This window comes from Aotus nancymaae, unplaced genomic scaffold, assembly GCF_030222135.1.
Source record: "Aotus nancymaae isolate 86718 unplaced genomic scaffold, 86718_ANA_hifiasm-v0.15.2.pri h1tg000033l, whole genome shotgun sequence".
Taxonomy (NCBI): domain Eukaryota; kingdom Metazoa; phylum Chordata; class Mammalia; order Primates; family Aotidae; genus Aotus; species Aotus nancymaae.
This window is the reverse complement of record NW_026988447.1, coordinates 20991586-21010325: the sequence shown is the minus strand read 5'-3', so window position 1 is coordinate 21010325 and position 18740 is coordinate 20991586. Positions and strand designations below refer to the sequence as shown.

Here is an 18740-nt window from a genome sequence, read left to right as displayed (position 1 = left end):
GAATTTCAGTAGATAACTTGGCACAAAAGAAGACTTTGTTCATGCCTATAATCCCAGCCATTTGGGAGGCCGAGGTGAGTAGATCACTTGAGACCAGGAGTTCAAGACCAGCCTGGCCAACATGGCAAAACCCAATCTCTACTAAAAATACAAAAATTAGCCAGGCATGGTGGTGCATGCCTGTAATCCCAGCTCCTTGGGAGACTGAGTAGGAGGATTAACTGAGCCCAGGAGGTAGAGGTTGCAGTGAGCCTAGATCACACCATTGCACTCCAGCCTGGGCAACAAAATGAAACTCTGTCTCAAAATGATCATCATCATCATCATCATCATCATCATCTACTGCAGAACAAATGGTACTTTAGATATCAGTGTCACCCCTAGTGTCCTACTGTTCCGACAGAAGTAAGCATTTGTATGATGCAGCCTAACTCCAGAGAGCATTTTGTAGAGGGCAAGCACCATAGCTGTCTGGCTCAGCTCAGTATCCTCAGACCAGAAGAATAAAGAAGCACACAGGACAGCACGTGAGCAACATCCTTCAATATAGGTCCTAACTATATCTATCATGGTATCAGCACTTATATAACAATCAAAATACCCCCGAGCCCAGAGAAGAGAATCAACTGAAGAAGTCCCCTTCTCTTTAGCAAATATTATTTCATTTCTTCTAGGATACCAGAAACAAAAGCTTGTAATCATGCATGCATTCAGTTCTGCTCAAGAGTATTAATCATACAAATACTTACTGAGCACTTGCTATGTGAATGATAATGCATATAAAGCACTTATTAATATATTGCCATGCCCATAATTATTATTAAATTGTGCTAGGCCCCAGAGATACATGGTGACCCGGCCAGGCCTGGTCCCTGCCTTCCAGGAAATCCTCTTCGGAGTTAGGTTGGCAGCATTCAAATGTGTTAACACTGTGAGAACAATAGTTAAAAGTATAATTTGTGAGTTGATTTAAGTATCATTTGTGACTGTACACAATTGTCTTGAAGACCTAATATGCTAACAAAGAACAAAATTCTTTAAAAAGATGCAGTCCTGAGAAAATGACATTTTATACCTGCATACCAATGGTTCTCCAGTAGTGGCAATCTTGCCCTCCATGGACATATGGCAATGTTTAGAAATGCTTTTTGGTTGTCATAACTTGGGGGATAGGGTATACTACCAACATCTAGTGGGTAGAGATCAAGAATTCTATTAAACATCGTAGAAGACATAGAACAGCCCCTCCAACAACAAAAATTATCATGTTCAAAATGTCAATGTGCCAAGGCTGAGAAATCCTGGTATATGGCAACATTTAAAAATCTCAGATCATCTCATATTTGGCATTCTATTCAGTCCTCTTGTACTACATTGAGTAGTGTCCCCTACTCCCAAAATCCATGCTCACACAGAACCTGTGAATGTGACATTTTTGGAAATAGGGTCTTTGCACATGTAATCAACTTAAGATGCAGACTTACTGGATTAGGAAGGTCATTAATCCAATAGCCTATTCTTAAAAGATGGAAATTTGGACACCGACACATGCACAGGGAAGACAGCCTGTGATGACAAAGGTGGACACTAGAGATACAGTACCAAAAGCCAAGGAATGGCTGGCAACCACCACAAGCTGGAATATGCAAAGAAGGATTCTTTCCCAGATGTCCTTTGGAGGACAGCTTGACCTCAGACTTCTGGCCTCTAGAACTGTGAGAGAATAAATTACCTGGTTCATGGTAGTTTGTTGTGGCAGCCCTAAGAAACTAATACACCCCCTTAAGCAAAACAACAGGACAACAATCACAGCTTCTCCATGGTCTGAAACCCTCCATTTGCCAATAAATGGACAGGAAACCAAGCTCAGGAAAAATCACTACACACACACACACACACACATATATATATATATAGAGAGAGAGAGAGAGAAAGAGAGAGAGAGAGAGAGAGAGAGAGAAAGAGAGAGAGAGAGAGAAGACCTACTACGTCTTAGGCATTTGTAGCACAACAATGAATAAAAGAAACAAAGATTTCTTCAAATGCTGCAATAAATTATTTAATATGCCTGGCATTTACACAAATTATTTTGCTGAGATCTGAGAAAAGGGAGGAAAAGAGAGAAGGCAAGTGCAAAAGGCATTACATTTGGGGGCAGTAAAGACTGTTCAAAAACTTTTAAAAAGAGGTACATTATACTTGTAAGTGAATCTGTCTCAGCAGCTCACACAAGTAATATTTCTTCAACAGCTATGCAGGGTGATTCAGGAGCAGATTTTAAAGTCAAGGAATCTGGCTTGCTTGGGAAGTAGAAGTTTCCCAAGAATTTTAAATACCCTGTCTTTTAAAATTCACATCATTGTAATTTTCTTCCAATCTCGTGGTTTTTATGAGACCTTATGCTTGTCCATCATGGTTCCATCCACAGTGGTGCCTCCAAATTTTCTAGATAAGAGGGGTCAGAGTTAGCAATATGGTGGCAAATGAGAGATTGGGGACATGTCCAAAGATGCATCTCCACAGCAAACATGAAACATTTATTTGGATTGCATAATTCTCTGGGGTAGCTAAAGACAAGGTATACTGTCTTTTGTATTAGATGCACATCTAAATAACTCTAATCCATGAAAGGACATGTTAAGGATATTCCAGTGCTACCTACAATGTACCTGTAAGAAGAAAAGAGGAATTAATTTAGGGAAACCCAAGGCCCCTCTGAGACAGAGTCAACTGAGGGGCTGAAACAAATCGCCCAAGTAGGGCATGCAGAACTACAAGTCACCAGGGCTGAAATAAAAACTTGGTAAATATTTGCAAGAAGTGAGAGTTGAAACTGAAATATAAAAATGGTATGTGTCCCCTCCATAAGCCAGTGATTATATCCTCCAAGTCACCAAAATAATCATATTGGATACTAAGATGGCTACAAAGCTCAAACTGGAAATAAGTTTTTACTTTTCCTTTAAACAAAAATGTTTATCAGCAAAAATGAAATGGGGTAGCACAATCAAAAGAAAAAATGGTCATAACAATGAAGCAACTGGGGTGCTCCAAAACCCATGCTTTTTAATGGGAGGAAAAAATAAAATGTTCTGAAATACTCAAGAATGCAAGGAAAAATTATTACTATTTCACAAAAACCATTCACCACTGAAGTAAATTTCACTTCCAAACCTAATCTAAGATCTTCTAAGATATTCATGTTAATATACTTAAGCTTATAGCATGTTTCTGGTTATGTTTTTTTTAATGGAAAACTGAAGCAGTTTCCTTTTTAGCATTAGTGTCTTATAAATGGTAATAAGTTAAGATGCAGGTAGAAATGAGAAACTTACTCTGTACTTCCAAAGAAGTAAACATTTGTTCTTCCCAAGAATGAACAGCACAGTGTGGAACTCCCATAAACTCTATAGTGTACAACAGCTCAGGGCTTCCTTAGGCCACACTGGGACAGATCGTCAACACCTCAGAATCTACATATTTACATCTACTATAACTTTTTATTTTCAAACTTCTTCTATATATATTTAAAAATAAAATATAACTGAGGAAGAACAAGAGGTAAGTATTCAATTATCCAAGCTAGCGTGTATTATGCCACTACCCATTTGGAAAGTCATTCAACTTCTCTAATTTTAAGGTTCCCACATTTATAAATTTTCTGCCATACTAACTCACCAACTGACTGTAAAAATTTAGGGGGGTGGTTGGGGAGGAGTCAGACCATACATATGTGTGATAATTTAAGTTTAGAAGTCTTACACTTAAAAGTAGATTGTAGTCATTAAGGTACCAATCCAGGTAAAGATGACGTGAGCATCTTAATAGCAAACTTTTCCTATTTAAAAGTATATCTAAAGATTGTTTAATTGAAAATTATCCAGTCAATATGAATGCATTAAAAATCAGATTTTCAGTGTACAAAGGCCACAAATGGAGCCTTTTCACTAAAAGTTATAAGCCAAAAAAGGTGTTTTAGACCATTCCAAAGAGCAGGACATGACAAAAACACTTTCAGCAGCCATTCCTCTCCTTATTCCTAGATTTTTGTTATTTTAACTGTGGCAGGAGAGGGTCATTTGGTATTATTTGGGGGTTTTTTACTTAGGAGTCTTTACAAGTGTGAAAATCCATTAAAAGCTCAACAGTGGCTTGAGTTCAGACCAGCCTGGGCAACATAGGGAGACCCCCATCTCTACAAAAAATAAAAAAAATTATTGGGTGTGGTGGCACATGGCTATGGTCCCAGCTACTCGAGAGGCTGAACTGGGAGAATTGCTTGGACCCAGGAGGCTGAAATGACAGTGAGCCATGATCTCACTGCTGCACTCCAGCCTGGGTGACTGAGGGAGACCCCATCTCAAACAAAACCAGAAGTAACAATGACTTAGCCTGATAAGCTGTAAAGGAAATCCCAAACAAATGTTTGTTTAACTTACGTTTTTAGAAAAAGTACCTTTTCCATATGAACAACTATTAAAGAAATCATGAGTGCATTGTTTAATAGTAACTGATTTTACTCTGCTCCTTTGCATTAAAAAGAAGGGCATGGAAAACGTCTTTATTACATTCAGTCTTTCCTTATAATGGTTATTCATTTTAATAATTTTTTTTGCCAGAACCATTAGTATAGATTTTGCAACTGGTGTGAAATAAGGGGGAGTCTTGGTCTCGAATAGTTCCTCTTCCCTAAGCTAGCCACCTTAACATAGAGTGAGTCACCTGGCATCAAGCCTCAATATCTTCAACTGTAAAAGAAGCATGTTGGCTTAAAACACTTTAAATGTTCCCTTCCCACTCTTAACATTCAATTGTAATTTTAAAAAGGAATGAATTATCCTACATTAAAGACATAAGGACTAGTGAAAATGGGAAACGGCATTTCTATGATACAATTATGGACCAAAATGTTAATAGCAGAGTCTATGGAACAAATAAGCTTGCAGAATCTATCTCATACATGCCATGGCAGAAAAGCCCCACGGAAATGATTCATCATTCAACACCTTTCTTCCCACAGAGTATTCGGGAATGTAAAGTAAAAGGTACTTTGCCAAACTTAGCCCCTGCAGATTTAAAGTTAAAGATCATACATCATCTGTAATTTCACCTCAAAACTGAGCAAATAAGAGATCTAACACCAGAAGCTATAGCTAGGAAGAGTGCCTTGCAGATCATGCAAAGGTACTCTAGGTCTTACTATTCATTTAGCTCCAGGGATGGGGGCGGGGTCTTCATTTGACAGACCTGATCTTCACAAGAGTTTCCCCAAAGTTCACAGAGCAGCCTTGTTAAAGAAGAAACTGTTACCATCAGAGGGAGAAACCACCAGGAATAACTACTTTATTCTCATAGTTACATATTCTACACATTTTGTTCTAAGTTAAATGCAGAAGAACAAAATTTTAAAATAAAAAAGACTTCAACTCCACAATTTTAGTTTAAATAATTCCTTTTAAAATGTTCCTGGAAGCTACTTCTAAACAGAGGAATCCGGGGGAGGTTGAGGGGTGAAGGGACCACTACTGTTCTCCTGAAAGATCATTTCATTCACTTCCATCATGTTTTAGCAGAAAGATACCAATAACTTCAAATATCCTCCTGAGAAATTCCTACTATGAAAAGATTGTGCCTGTTCAGCTCTGTCCTGACTTAGGTATTAAACCTGTCAATAAGCTTGGAAACTGACAAACAAGGTCAAAAACAATCGCACTGAATAAATTCAATTAATGTTTAAAGATTATCTAAAGGTGTGGGGGGTGGGGCATAAAAAACTAATATTTCTAATGTTCCCACCAGTGCCCATCACCCCCAGTATAAAGCTCCCACTATTCAGAGATTTAAGTACGCTTTCAGTCCATTTACATTTCCTTGCCAAAACACACACTACACTACACATAGTCTAACACAGTCTGTATCTGTTAGACTGCTAGTATAGCAACTGAATCCCGGCAGCACACGGAAGTAGTGCCCTGTAATGAAAGAGTGCAACGTGTCAGTCGGCTTGGGAGTTTCTGGAGCGCCAGGAACTACAGCAAATCATCACTCTCCAACATGTGGGCCATAAACTCTGAGTTGGGGGCGGAGGTGTCCCTTTTTCTTGTTTTTCCTCCACTTTTTTTAACGTGGGGGCGGGGAGGACTCGAAAGTAGACTGGATAATGAGGTCCACTCCAAGATAGATAAGGAACTCTTGGCAACCTGGACTCCCTTGGGATAGGATGCTACTTTGAAGGCAAGAGGAGTAAGTTTCATTCTCTGTAACCTCACTTCTTGACACTGAGGATAGTCATTGTCTGCGGAAAAGACTACCTGCGCTCAAATTTCTTTGCCCTGTTCCTAATTACAAGTTCCCTCTGGGGTTGGTAAATTAGAAAATCAGCAAAAGGGCCAAAGCCTGGTCAGTGCCCCTGAGACTGGCAAGCGCTTGCAATGTGGGTTGCCCCACCTTTCCAAGACTCACAAATTAGTTCTGAAGTGGGAGCCGCGGTGGAGCACGCAGAGGTGCCGCACTTACCCCCATTCACCCCTATGGACGGCTCCAGTTTAGCTCCGGCGATCGCCAGCACTATTCCGATCATGAACCAGTCTTTTCTCATTCTCTCCAGCAGCCTCATATTTGTTAGGGTGGGTGGGTTTTGTTTATTTGTTTGGCTTTTTTTCTTTTCAAGCTGCTATCACCTAATCCCTGGAGCGTCTCCACACTTTCCTTGGTCCCTCCAGACATGCAGCAGAGCAAGTCAAATTGCCACTTGTAAACTAAAGACCTGAGGGTTGCTCCGGCGGCTTTGAGGAGGGTTGGGAGTAGTAGTATCCAGTGACAGGAAAGTCTCACTGAGCGCCGCCATCACTACCACGCGCCTCCGAATACACGCGCACAAACGCACCCAGCACCTCTGGCCGCGGGCTCGCAGGTGCAAATGCTTTGAAACGAAGAACTTTGATCAGGCCGACGAACGTAGGCGATCGGGCAAGGGAGACTGGCCGCCGGATGGGACTGACAAACCCACCGCTGCCGGGACCTGAGGAACCTTCCGAATGACGTGGGGTGGGGAGAGCGTCTTAGGCGCCACAACCTCCAAGCCTCATTAATTGTCCCTCTCCAACAAACCTTTAGGCACAGCCACCCACGCTTCTGGAGCATATCTCCATGGAGAGCCTCTCTTTTGCTCTGCCATGGCCCTGCGGGCAGGACTGGCGTGTGCTTGGGGCAAGGGATTTCTCCGTTGAAGCTGCGGCCGCGAGGTGCAAGTTTTGAGGCGTGCTTCTTCGAGGCATTACGGCGCTTCCCCGACGCCAGCGCTGACGTCTGCGCGGGGGAGGGGAGGCCACTCCGGGTCTCCGAGTTCCTTACCCGAGCATCCTGAGTTAGACGCGTCCGCGCGGGAAAGTGGCTCGCTGGTGGCGCAGGGGGAGCCTTAGCCCTGGCTGTGGGGTGAAAAAGCGCCGGGCAGACGCTCACGTTCGCAGGACTCCAGCATTCCGGCGTCCTCTGCAACCCAAGGAAAATGGGCCGGACCTTGCCAGGTCGCTCGCCTGTGGGTGGGCGTTTGGCCCAGATCCCCTTCCCTCCGCCGCCCACACCTGTCCCGGGACTGGGGAGGACTGCGGGGATCTGGACAAATCTGCCTTTGCAGGCGGAGAGTGAGAGCTCAAGTCTCCTCCCCACCAGCTAAGCTACCCGGCGGCGGAGTGGGGTCTACTTTGTCGAGCTCCAGGGCGGGCTCGTGCCCGCTCTCGCTGGACCCCAGGGCTGATCTACCCAAGCCACAGGAAAACTCTGGGAAGAGGGGTAGGGATTCCAAAGCAGAGGTGGTGAGGGGTTGAGTCTGAGAAGTTGGGGAGTTCAGCCTTCCATTGCCACGAGTGCTAGTTCTATCCTCCAGTTTCTTCCTTGAAATGTCTTGTAGCAACCAGTGACATTGGTGGTTTACAGAAATTGAGCTGTTTTAACTTTACAGCTGTTCATGAATGGACCCTGCAAAAGCATGAACTCCCCTGTATCATTCATCCAAATGAAGAATGAAAGAAAACAGTATGTGACATTTTGAAATAACCTGACATCTGCCAGTTAAATGGTTAAAAATAAAACTTAAGGTTTGGAAGAGATTGTTTTGTGATGCCAGACTTTAATTCTGAATGTATTCAAAGCTGAAAAGACACTTGTCGTGTCATTTCCTCTATTCAATTTAGCTTTATCTTGATGGCACGACTTCCAGAAACTAAGCCACTTTAAGCAGTTGTGCTCCCAGTTGTAGGTTACATAGTACCAAGTGTCATCTAATTATACATCAGGCAACATGAAAAAAAAATTAATTTCAAGATAAAAAGAACTTAACAGGGAGACATAGATGACATTAAACAGTTTACTCTGAAATGAGAGAGGCACATGAAATATGATAAAATTTGATGTTAATTGTCAGGCATTCAGAAGATAAGTGAAGATAAATGAAAGTTTACAACATAATTATTTTCTTATAGTAAATTCTTAGTAGGTTAAAGAGTCATATGTCTCAGTCATTGAAGGGATAGTTTTGTGTTAAAACATCATTAAACATTAACTTTACAGAAATTGAGGTGTTTTAACTTTACAGCTGTTCACAAATTATTCACTAAGAGCTCTTTGATCTGTTTAGAGCAGAATCTAACTCAGAGATTTGTTTTTTGTTTTGTTTTTAATGGTACTTAGAGGAAAAAAATAGTGTGTCATGAGTTCTATTCTGTTAAGGCCTGTATTTGTTTGCTGTGGCTGCTGAAACAAATACTCGAAATTGGATGCCTTCAAACAACAGAAATGCATTCTCTCACAGTTCTGGAGAACAGAAGTCCAAAATCAAGATTTTGGCAAGGCCACACTCCCTCTGAAGGCTCTAGGGGAAAATCTTTCCTTGCCTTTTCTAGTTTCTGGTGGTGCCTTCCTTGGCATGTAGCTACAATGCTCCAATCTCTGCCTCTGTTTTCACATCACATTCTCCTCTGTGTTTCTTTCTAGTGGCCACATTATTCTAGTCTCTGCATCTATCTTCACAACCCACCTCTTCTGTGTATCTTTTTGTTTGTTTGTTTGTTTGTTTGTTTGTTTGTTTGAGACGGAGTTTCGCTCTTGTTTCCCAGGCTGGAGTGCAATGACGCCATCTCAGCTCACTGCAACCTCTGTCTGCCAGGTTCAAGCAATTCTCCTGCCTCAGCCTTGAGAGTGGCTGAGATTACAGGCATGTAACACCACTCCTGTCTGACTTTGTATTTTGAGTAGAAACAGAGTTTCTCCATGTCAGTCAGGCTGGTCTTGAATTTAGGGCCTACCCAGATAATCCACAATGATCTCTCAAGATCCTTAACTCAATCACATATCCTTCCAGGATAAGGGGGGAACATATCCTTCCAGGATGCGTAGTCTCCCTTTATCCTGGAAAGATATGTTCCAAGAACCCTAGGTAGATACCTGAAACTGTTGGTTGTACTGAACCTTGTCCATATATGTTATGGTATTTTTTCTTACACATACATGCCTATGATAATTTTTAGTTTATATATTAGGCACAATAAGAGATGAACAGTAATTAATACAGTCAGGTACCGCTTAACTGCTGGGTTACATTCTGAGAAATGCATGGTTAGGTGATTTCATCATTATATAAACATCATAGAGTGTACTTACACAAACCTAAATAAGATAGCCTATGTCATACCTAGACTATATGGTATAGGCTATTGCTCCTAGGCTGCAAACCTATACAGCATGTTACTATACTGAATGCTATAGACAGTTGTAACACAGTGGCATTTGTGTATCTAAACATAGAAAAAGTACAGTAAAATTACAGTATAAGAGTTTTTTTATTTTTTTTTTTAGTGGAGTCAGGCATGGTGGTGTGTGCTGATAGTCCCAACTACTATGAGGGGCTGAGATGGGAGAAACACTTGAATCCAGGAGTTTGAGGCCAGTATGAGTAACAAAGCAAGATCCCATTTCTTAAAAAAAACCATGATGTACCTGTATAGAGCACTTACTATGAATGGAGCTTATAGGACTGGAAGTTGCTCTTGGTGGGTCAGTGAGTGAGTAGCAAATGAATGTTAAGGCCTAAGACATTATACTATTGTAGACTTTATAAATTCTATACTTGGGCTACATTTCATTTATTTTAACAGTATTTTTTAATTCAGAATAAATTAATCTTACTATTTAACTTGATAAACTTTTTAATTTTTTAACTTTTTGACTCTTGTTATAACACTTAGCTTAAAACACGTCCTATAGCTGTCCAAAATATTTTTTATATATTTATTCTATAAGCTTTTTCTATTTACATTTTTGTTTTCATTTTTCTAAGCTTTTAAAAAAAACTAAGGCACACATGTATTGGCCTAGGCCTGCACATGGTCAGGATCATCAATCTCACTGTCTTCTACCTCTACATCTTGTCCCCGTAGAAGGTCTTTAGGAGCAGTAACCTGTATAGAGCTGTCATCTCCTGTGATAATTCCTTCTTCCAAAATACCTCCTGAAGGACCTGCTTCAGTTTCTTAAGGAGATGTTGCTCTTTTCAGATATATGTCTATGGTGTTTTGCCTGGTTTATTTTTTCATCATACGTTTGTATAAATAATGTGTTTATAAATGACTGTGTTTTCACTAGATAATAGGAATTTTTCAGCTTCATTATAGTCTTTTTTTCTTTCTTTCTTTCTTCTTTCTGTCACCCAGACCCTGAGTGCAATGGTGTGATTGTAGCTCACTACAGCCTTGAACTCCTGGGCTCAAGTGATCCCGCCTCAGCATCCGAAGTAGCTAAGACCACAGGCACATACCACCACACCTAGCAGCTTCATTATAGTCTTATAGGTGCACTGTCTTGACCAAAACATTGTATGCAGCACGTGACTAATAAAATAGAGCAATTAATTTTAAAAAATAGGATTACTTGAACACAAGCAGTGTGATACCACAACAGTATCTGATAACCAAGATGGCTACTAAGTGACTAAGGGCAGTTAGTGTCTACAGTGTGGATATGCTGAACAAAGGAAGGATTCATGTCCTGGACAGTGCAAGATTTTATCACACTACTCAGAACAGCTCACAATGTAAAACTCATGAATTGTTTATTTCTGCAATTTTCCCTTTAATAATTTTGGATTGTGGTTGATACAGGTAACTGAATCATGGAGAGTGAGACTTAAGAGGGGACCTGTACATCTGCATATATGCTTTTCCAAATTAGGTAACTATACTCTGTTGAATAGTGTCTCTCAAAGACTCATGTTTTCCTAGAACATCAGAATTGGACCTTAGTTAACAATCAGATCTTTGCATATATAATAAGATGAGGTTATGCTGGATTAAAGTGGATCCTAAATCCAGTGACTGGTATCCTTATAGGAATGTCATGTGAAGGCACAGGAGAGACAGAGGAGACCCCATGTGAAGATGGAAGCAGAAGTTAGAGTGATGTGTCAGCAAGCCAAAGAATGCCAAGGATTTTCAGCAACCACCAGAAGCTAGGAGAGAGGCATGGAACAGATTTTTTTTCTCTCAGTGCTTCTAGAAGCAACAAACCCCGCTGACACCTTGATTTTAGACTTCTGGCCTTCTGAACTAGGAGAAAATAAATGGTGGTTATTCTAAGCCATTCAGTTTGCAGTACTTTGTTATAGTAGCTCAGAGAAATGAACACAGCAGCATTCATAGCTTCCAGAGTTTTGATATGAATTTGTCTTTGATGTGGCCACCATTAACCCCACTATAAGACCCATCTCTGCCTTCTCTTTCTTCTAATACTCTCTTCATTCACACTTCCATCTCACTCATTTTTTCTGTTATTTCTTTTTCTTTCCACTGCTTCTCACCTTAGTTTTTTTTTTTCTTTACCTCTGCCACTTGACCAGACACCATCCCAACCAAAATGGACACATAAAAGCAAAGTTCTTTAAAAGACACACAATAAACTTTGCTTACTCAATAAATATTAAATTTGTTTATTGAAAACATATGTAATATGCCCTTCACTGTATGCCAGGCATGTGTCAGATACTGAGCATTCAATGGTGAGCCAAAAAGACACAAAACTTTCTTTCATGGAGCTTATAATCTGGTGCAGGAAACAGATGCAAACAACTTGTGCTTTGTGGAAGGAAAATAGTAGGATGTTGAGAATAGTTTAGATTGGAGAAAACAGGCATCCCTGAGATCTGAAGAGTGAACAAATGTGTGGGTTGCTCAGGCAAGGATGAACTTGACACTTCATGGAATTTAAAAACCAGTGTAACTAGACCAGTCAGTGAGGGGAGAGTGATAGGAGAAAGATGAAAACCTGGGTAGGGTGCAGACTATATGAGACCTCTCATGTTGCAGTAAAGGATTTAGCTTCTATTAAAGACTGTAGAAAGTCACAGAAGGATTTTAAGCTAGCAAGTGTCATGCTTGGTCTTGCTGAAGGGATTGTCTTAGAAGCAGTGTCTGGACAAATAGTTCTGGAAGTGACTATGTCAGTGGAGCTGGAAAAGGAAATTAGTACAAAAACTATTAAACAGGAAAAATAAACTACCAGTCATCTGTAGGGAAATAGAAAGAAATTAGAAAATGACTCCCAGGAATTTGTTTGGCAGATAGGTACTGGTGCCCTTGTTTTAGCCAACAAACCTACAAAGTAAATTTGGGGCATAGATTTAAAATTCAGTTTTGTATGTCTGGAATTCAGGGATGACTGGAGTGTGTCAATAGAGCTGTCCAGAATGCAGGCAAAATGGGAGTTTGATCTCATGAGAATGGAGTTGGCTCAAACTGTAGCTCCGGGATTCTTCAACAACAAATTATGGAAGCCGTAGGCATTAATTTAGTAGATATCTATTTTCTAAACTTTATTACTTACACTGGTTACTTGATTTCTTTGAATGTGGTTCATTTACTTATTCATTATATGTATGAATGGTTAATGTTACCAAAAAGGTACAGGTACACCTATGCCTGCTCTCACAGAGTTTATGTTCAATAAAATGGTGATAGGAATTCTATCGCATTGGGCTGATGAAAAGATTAAATGGAATAGTATATATCCATTATCTTGCATGAAATAAATGTTCACTCATTCATTTATTCAGTAAATATTGAGCTCCTGCTATGTAGTAGGCACTAGTCTAAGTAGTGCGGTTATAAGGGAATAGAAGAGACAAAGTTTCAGCTTTCCTTCTGTGTTCTAATAATAATAACATAAAGAAAAAGGTGGCAAGAAGTGACAAGTGTCATGATGAATATAAAGCAAGGTCACGTGATAGAGTAACAAGGGAGCTACTTTAATTGAAGTCAGGGAAAGTGTCTTAGTTTGGGTTGCTATCACAAGTTACCAAAGACTGAGTAGTTTAAAAAAGAAACATTTCTCATAATTATGGAGGTTGAGAAGTCCAAGGTCAAGGTGCAGACAGATCCCTGACTGGTGAGGGTCCACTTCCTGGTTTGCACGTGGCCGTCTTCTTGCTGTATGCTCACACAGGAGAGATCAAAGACAGACAGCCAGCTCTTGTGTATCTTCTTAGAAGGTAGCTAATCACCTAATAAGACTAATTACCTCCCAAGAGCCCTACCTCCAATTACTATTATGTTTGTGGTTAGGATTTCAAGATGTGAATTTTGGGAAAGGGGCACAGATAATCTTTAACACTAGGCCTCTCTGAAGGGATGTGATTTAAGCAGACTCAAATCATGTAGAAAAGCCCACCATGCTTATATTTGGGAGATGAGCAATTTAGCCAGAGGAAATTCTTCATGAACAATCCACATAAATGCGTAAGGCAGGAATTAATTATCTTGGCATGTGTATTAGCTTCCTATCGCTACTGTAACAAATAACTACAAACTTAGTGGCTTAAAACAACACAACTTTATTATCTTACAACTCGGGAACTCACAAGTCCTAAATGGATGTCACTGGACTAAAATCAACAAGTTGGCAGGGCTGCATGCCTTTCTGGAGGTTCTAGGGAAGAATTGCCTTTCCTTTTCCATTTTCTAAGGCTACCTCCATTCCTTGGCTCCCTGCTCTTCCATCTTCATAGTAGTGGCCCATCAAGTCTTTCTTGGGAGGAATCACTCTGACAGCGACTCTCCTGCCTCTCTCTTTGACTTATAAAGACCCTTCTGATGACATTGGTGTTATGGGCTGAATTGTGTTTCTCAAAAAAGATATGTTAAAGTCTTAGCCCCTACTACCTCAGAATGTGACCTTTATTTGGAAATAAGGTCTTGACAGGTTATCAAATTAAAATGAGGTCATTAGGGTAAGTCCTAATCTGACTGGTATCCTTAAAAAGGAGGAAACTTGGCCGGGCGCAGTGACTCACGCCTGTAATCCCAGCGCTTTGGGAAGATGAAGTGGGTGGATCACCTGAAGTCAGGAGTTCAAGACTAGCCAGACCAACATGGAGAAACCCTGTATCTATTAAAAATACAAAATTAACTGGACGTGGTGGCACATGCCTGTAATCCCAGCTACTGTGGAAGCTAGGCAGGAGAATTGCTTGAACCTGGGAGGCAGAGGTTGCGGTGAGCCGAGATCATGCTATTGCACTGCATCCTGGGCAACAAGAGTGAAACTCCGTCTCAAAAAAAAAAAGAAACTTGGACACAAGAACACACATAGTGAGTAGCAAGACAATGAAAATACACAGTGGGGAAGATGGCCATGTGACTGGAGTGATGCATCTACAAGCCAAAGAGAGCCACCGATTGGCAGCAAACAGCAGAAGCCAGAAGAGGCAAGAAAAGAGTTTCCCTTTAGAGCCATCAAAAACAGCACAGTCTTGCCATTACCTTGACTTTGCACTTGTAGCTTCCAGAACTGTGAAACAACAAATTTCTGTTGTTTTAAGCTGTCTAGTTTTTTGTGCTTTGCTACAGCATCCCTAGGAAGTGAATATACTTGGGTACACCCCAATCGTATCCAGCTACTCCAGAATAACCTCCCTACCTCAAGAGCCTTGACTTAATCAAATCTACAGAGTCCCTTTTGCTATGTAAAGTAGGATATTAACAGGTATTGGGGATTAGAATGTAGAGATCTTTGGGGACCATTATTCTGCCTACCACAACATGTTAAAGGCATGTTAAAGGAATAAAAAGAAGGCCTCAGCAAGGGATGAGGGTTGTGAGGGCACGGATCAGATCATCCAGATCATGTAGGCCTTTATAGACCAAGTTATGAAGTTTAAATTTAATTGTGATGAGGTGTAGGGAAAATTCTAAGCAAGGAAAAACCATTGTTTTTAAAGGATTGCTCTGGATGCTGTGTGGAGGAGGAATTTCAGAGAAGGGAAACCGGTTAGGAGACTTTGCGGGTAGTTCAAGGGAAAGATTCTATTGGTCTGCACTAGAGAGGCAGTGGCGGTGGAGAGGAAGAAAAGCAGAAATTTTCCATTCATGTCACAGCACTTGCTATTGGATTTCGGTAAATGTGGAAAAGAGTAATCAAGGATGACTCCTAAATTATATTAGGTTGGTGCAAAAGTAATTGCAGTCATTAACAAAAACCGCAATTACTTTTGCACCAACCAATAGCTAAATCCACACGTTTGGTGAATGTTGGTATATTAGGGTTGTTTAGAGGTACAGAATTAATGGGAGATATATATATATATATATATATATTTTGCTGGAATTGATGACTACCTTCTTCTACTACTCATTCTGTATTCCCTTTGCCTTCAGCAAGTACCTCAGCAGATCGTGGTTTTTTTCCTGATTGAGTGACCCAAACCTTCATTCCTGAAGAGTCTGGGTCATTTGTAGTCCTGCCTGGATTGGGCTATTGTAGTTTCCCATTGACATGAATTGCAGGACATGGTAATACTAAGAGACACCCAAATGGATCTCCTGTATTCCATGCATACTCTTCCTTATCTCCATTATGGAGTGGTAGACTGATTTCATCCTGATAGTCCGGGTCAGTCACCCCAACCAACACTGTAACTCCCTTCTTAGCCTGTTCACTTAAAGGTGGAAGGAGCCCAAAGTGTCCAGGTGGCATGTCTTATCTGAAATGGGTCTCATTTCTCCTTTGATTAGAAAGCTTAATTTGGCTGGATATGAAATTCTTGGTATGTTGATCTTTGTTCTCATTAGTTTCAAAGAGTAACTTGATTTCTCCCTTAATTTCATTATTTACCCAAAAGTCATGGCTTGGAGATTTTTTTCTTTAAGAATGTTGAATATAGGCCCTCAATTTCTTCTGGCTTGTAGGCTTTCTGCTTAAAGGTCCGTGGTTAACCTGATGAGGTTCCCTTTGTAGGTGACCTGTCCTTTCTCTGTAGCTGTCTTTAATATTCTTTCTTTCAATTTGACCTTGGAAAGTCTGATGATTATGTATCTTGGGGATGATATTTTTGTGTAATATCTTTCTGGGATCTTCTGCATTTCCTGAATTTAAATGTTGGCCTCTCTAGCAAGATTAGGGAAGTTTTCATGACTGATATTCTGAAATATATTTTTCAATTTGTTTGCTTTCTCCCCATCTCTTTTAGGGATGCCAATGATTAGTAGATCTGGCTTCTTAATATAATCCCATATTTCTTGAAAGTCATGTTTCTTCCTTTTAATTCTTTTTTCTTTATTTTTGTCTGACTGTCTTATTTCAGAGAGCCAGTTCTCAAGCTCTGAGATTTTTTTTCCTCAGCTTGGTCTATTCCACTGTTAATACTTGTGATTGCATTGTGAAATTCTTGGAGTGTGTTTTTCAACTGTCATACCAGTTCAGTGTTTTGTTTTGTTTTTTTAAATACCAACTATTTTGTCTGTCAGCTCCTGTATCATTTTATTGTATTCTTAATTTTTTTAGATTGCATTTTGGAATTCTTCTGAATCTCAATGCTCTTCATTCTTATGCATAGTCTTAATTCTATTTCTGTTATTTCAGCCATCTTGGCCTTGTCAAGAACCTTGTTGTAGAACTAGTGTGGTCACTTGCAGGACGTAACACATACTGGCCATTTGAATTGCCAGAGTTCTTGCATTGGTCCTTTCTCATTTCTGCATATGAGTGTTCCTTTAACTGTGTTGTAGATTGAATACAGTCAGTAGACTTCTTTTCTGGGTGTTTTCAAAGGGCCGAGGCTTTGTGCAGGGTCTTTGTTTGTAGTTGACTTGTCTTTGTTTTTATAGTGAGGTATGTTAGTGGGGTATTTTGGTGTTGAAGCTTTGGGGTGTGATCCAGTAGGTGGTGCTTAGGCTTAGTGGTCAGTTGGTAGCCTCTTGCTCAGTCACATGGTCCCCAATATTTCCTCTCATTTGCAGCCATGTTCCCTCTCAATTCTCTAAAGTTTGGGCTCCTCTACCCCTTGAGTGATGGTTATAGGTCATAGTTTGGCACTCCTAGGCCACCACAACTTTGAGGCAATCTCAGAGTTTACATTCCTTCCCCAACTTGGAGGCAGCAGGGGAAGGGATCTTAGTAGTGGTTGTAGCCATGGGTCTTTCACTTGCCTCCTGAGGCTCCACTCCAGTGAGATGCAGAGCAGCAATTGCTCAGAATGATCAGCCCAGGATGGGGATGTAGGGATCTGTGCTGTGTGCTCAAGCCAGCCTTGCCTAGTTATGAGCAGTGGGGGTGGGTGGGAACCTTGGGAAACAGACTGGCCTCTTCTCCTTGGTCTACTGCAACTTGCTGGAGGTGTGAATGAGACACTTAGGGTGTTTGCTCCTTTGCCAGTGCAAAGGTAGCAGGGCAGTACCCCCGCAGAGGCAGTGTCAGAGGGGCTTTTGGTTGCTCCTGGGTGCTCTACCTCCTGGCTCTTAGGAGTGTTCAGCCAGGGATGTGGGGTAGCTGCACTGCTTATGTCAGCTGGGGTCTCCACTTGTTGGGAAGCATGGCGTTAAGGGCTTATATGGAGGAGAGACTGATCTCCTCTCTGTATGATGACTGTGATGTGGTGCATGCTCAAGTATAGCCCTCAGGCTCCGTTTCTTCCACAGACTAGGAGCAGCAGGGGCAGAGCCTCTGCTGTGGCCATGTCAGAGAGGTTGTCAGTTGCCTCTAGCAGCCTCTCTCTAGGGAAACTCAGAGCCACTACCAGGAGGTAAGCATAGCCATGGGTGGGGCAGCTATTCTGTGGTTCTGAGCGGGGACCCTGCCTGGTGAAGAATAGAGGGTGGAGGTTCCCAGGGTAGAGGGACTAAACTTCTCTCCATATGGTGGTTGCAGCGTGCTGAGAGTGCCAGCATAATGCCTAGACCTTTTGTTCCTTTCTCCAGCCCTAGGCTGTTAGGGTGGTACCATTGCAACTGCAATGGTGGAGGGGTTGTGGGTTGACTGTGGGATTTCCTCCGCAGAAAGATGCTGAGCTGCCCCTGATTGAAGTGATTGGTGGGGGCACGGATGGTTTTGCTGGAGTCCCAGGTGAGGTGGCCCAGCCCAATGAAGAGAAGTGATGACCGGGACCTGTGTGGAGGACAGTCTGGCAACTCTTCCATGAGGCGCCTGCTCTGTGCTGAGGGTCCAGACCAGCCCCTGGTCCCCACGGACTGTCCAGAGTCTGACAACAACAAAGGTGAGCAAAGATGGCAGCCCACCCTCCCACTGGGAACCCTGTCTCAGGGAGGTGCAGACCTGTCACTGGCTTGATAGTCCGAGCAGGTGCTGGCTGGAGAACGAGGCCAAGAGGTCCCACCAAGTGAGGAGAAATGAGACCCACATGAAAAACAGTCTGGTCATTTTTTTAATAAGGCTTTTGCACTATACTGGGATCTGCTCCAGTC

General features: G+C 41.4%; 1 protein-coding gene across 4 annotated transcripts in view; it reads right to left on the bottom strand.

The window, feature by feature from the left end:
* SLC10A7 (solute carrier family 10 member 7) overlaps positions 1-6849 on the bottom strand; it is a 276385-nt gene extending 269536 nt beyond the window's left edge. For all 4 annotated transcript variants that reach the window (XM_012454014.3, XM_012454016.3, XM_021666719.2 and 1 more), the window contains exon 1: positions 6517-6849. In XM_012454014.3, coding sequence (XP_012309437.1) covers positions 6517-6616 — 100 coding nt within the window. In that variant the 5' untranslated portion in view covers positions 6617-6849. The remainder of the gene's footprint in view (positions 1-6516) is intronic.
* Between the last annotated feature and the right edge of the window lie 11891 nt (positions 6850-18740).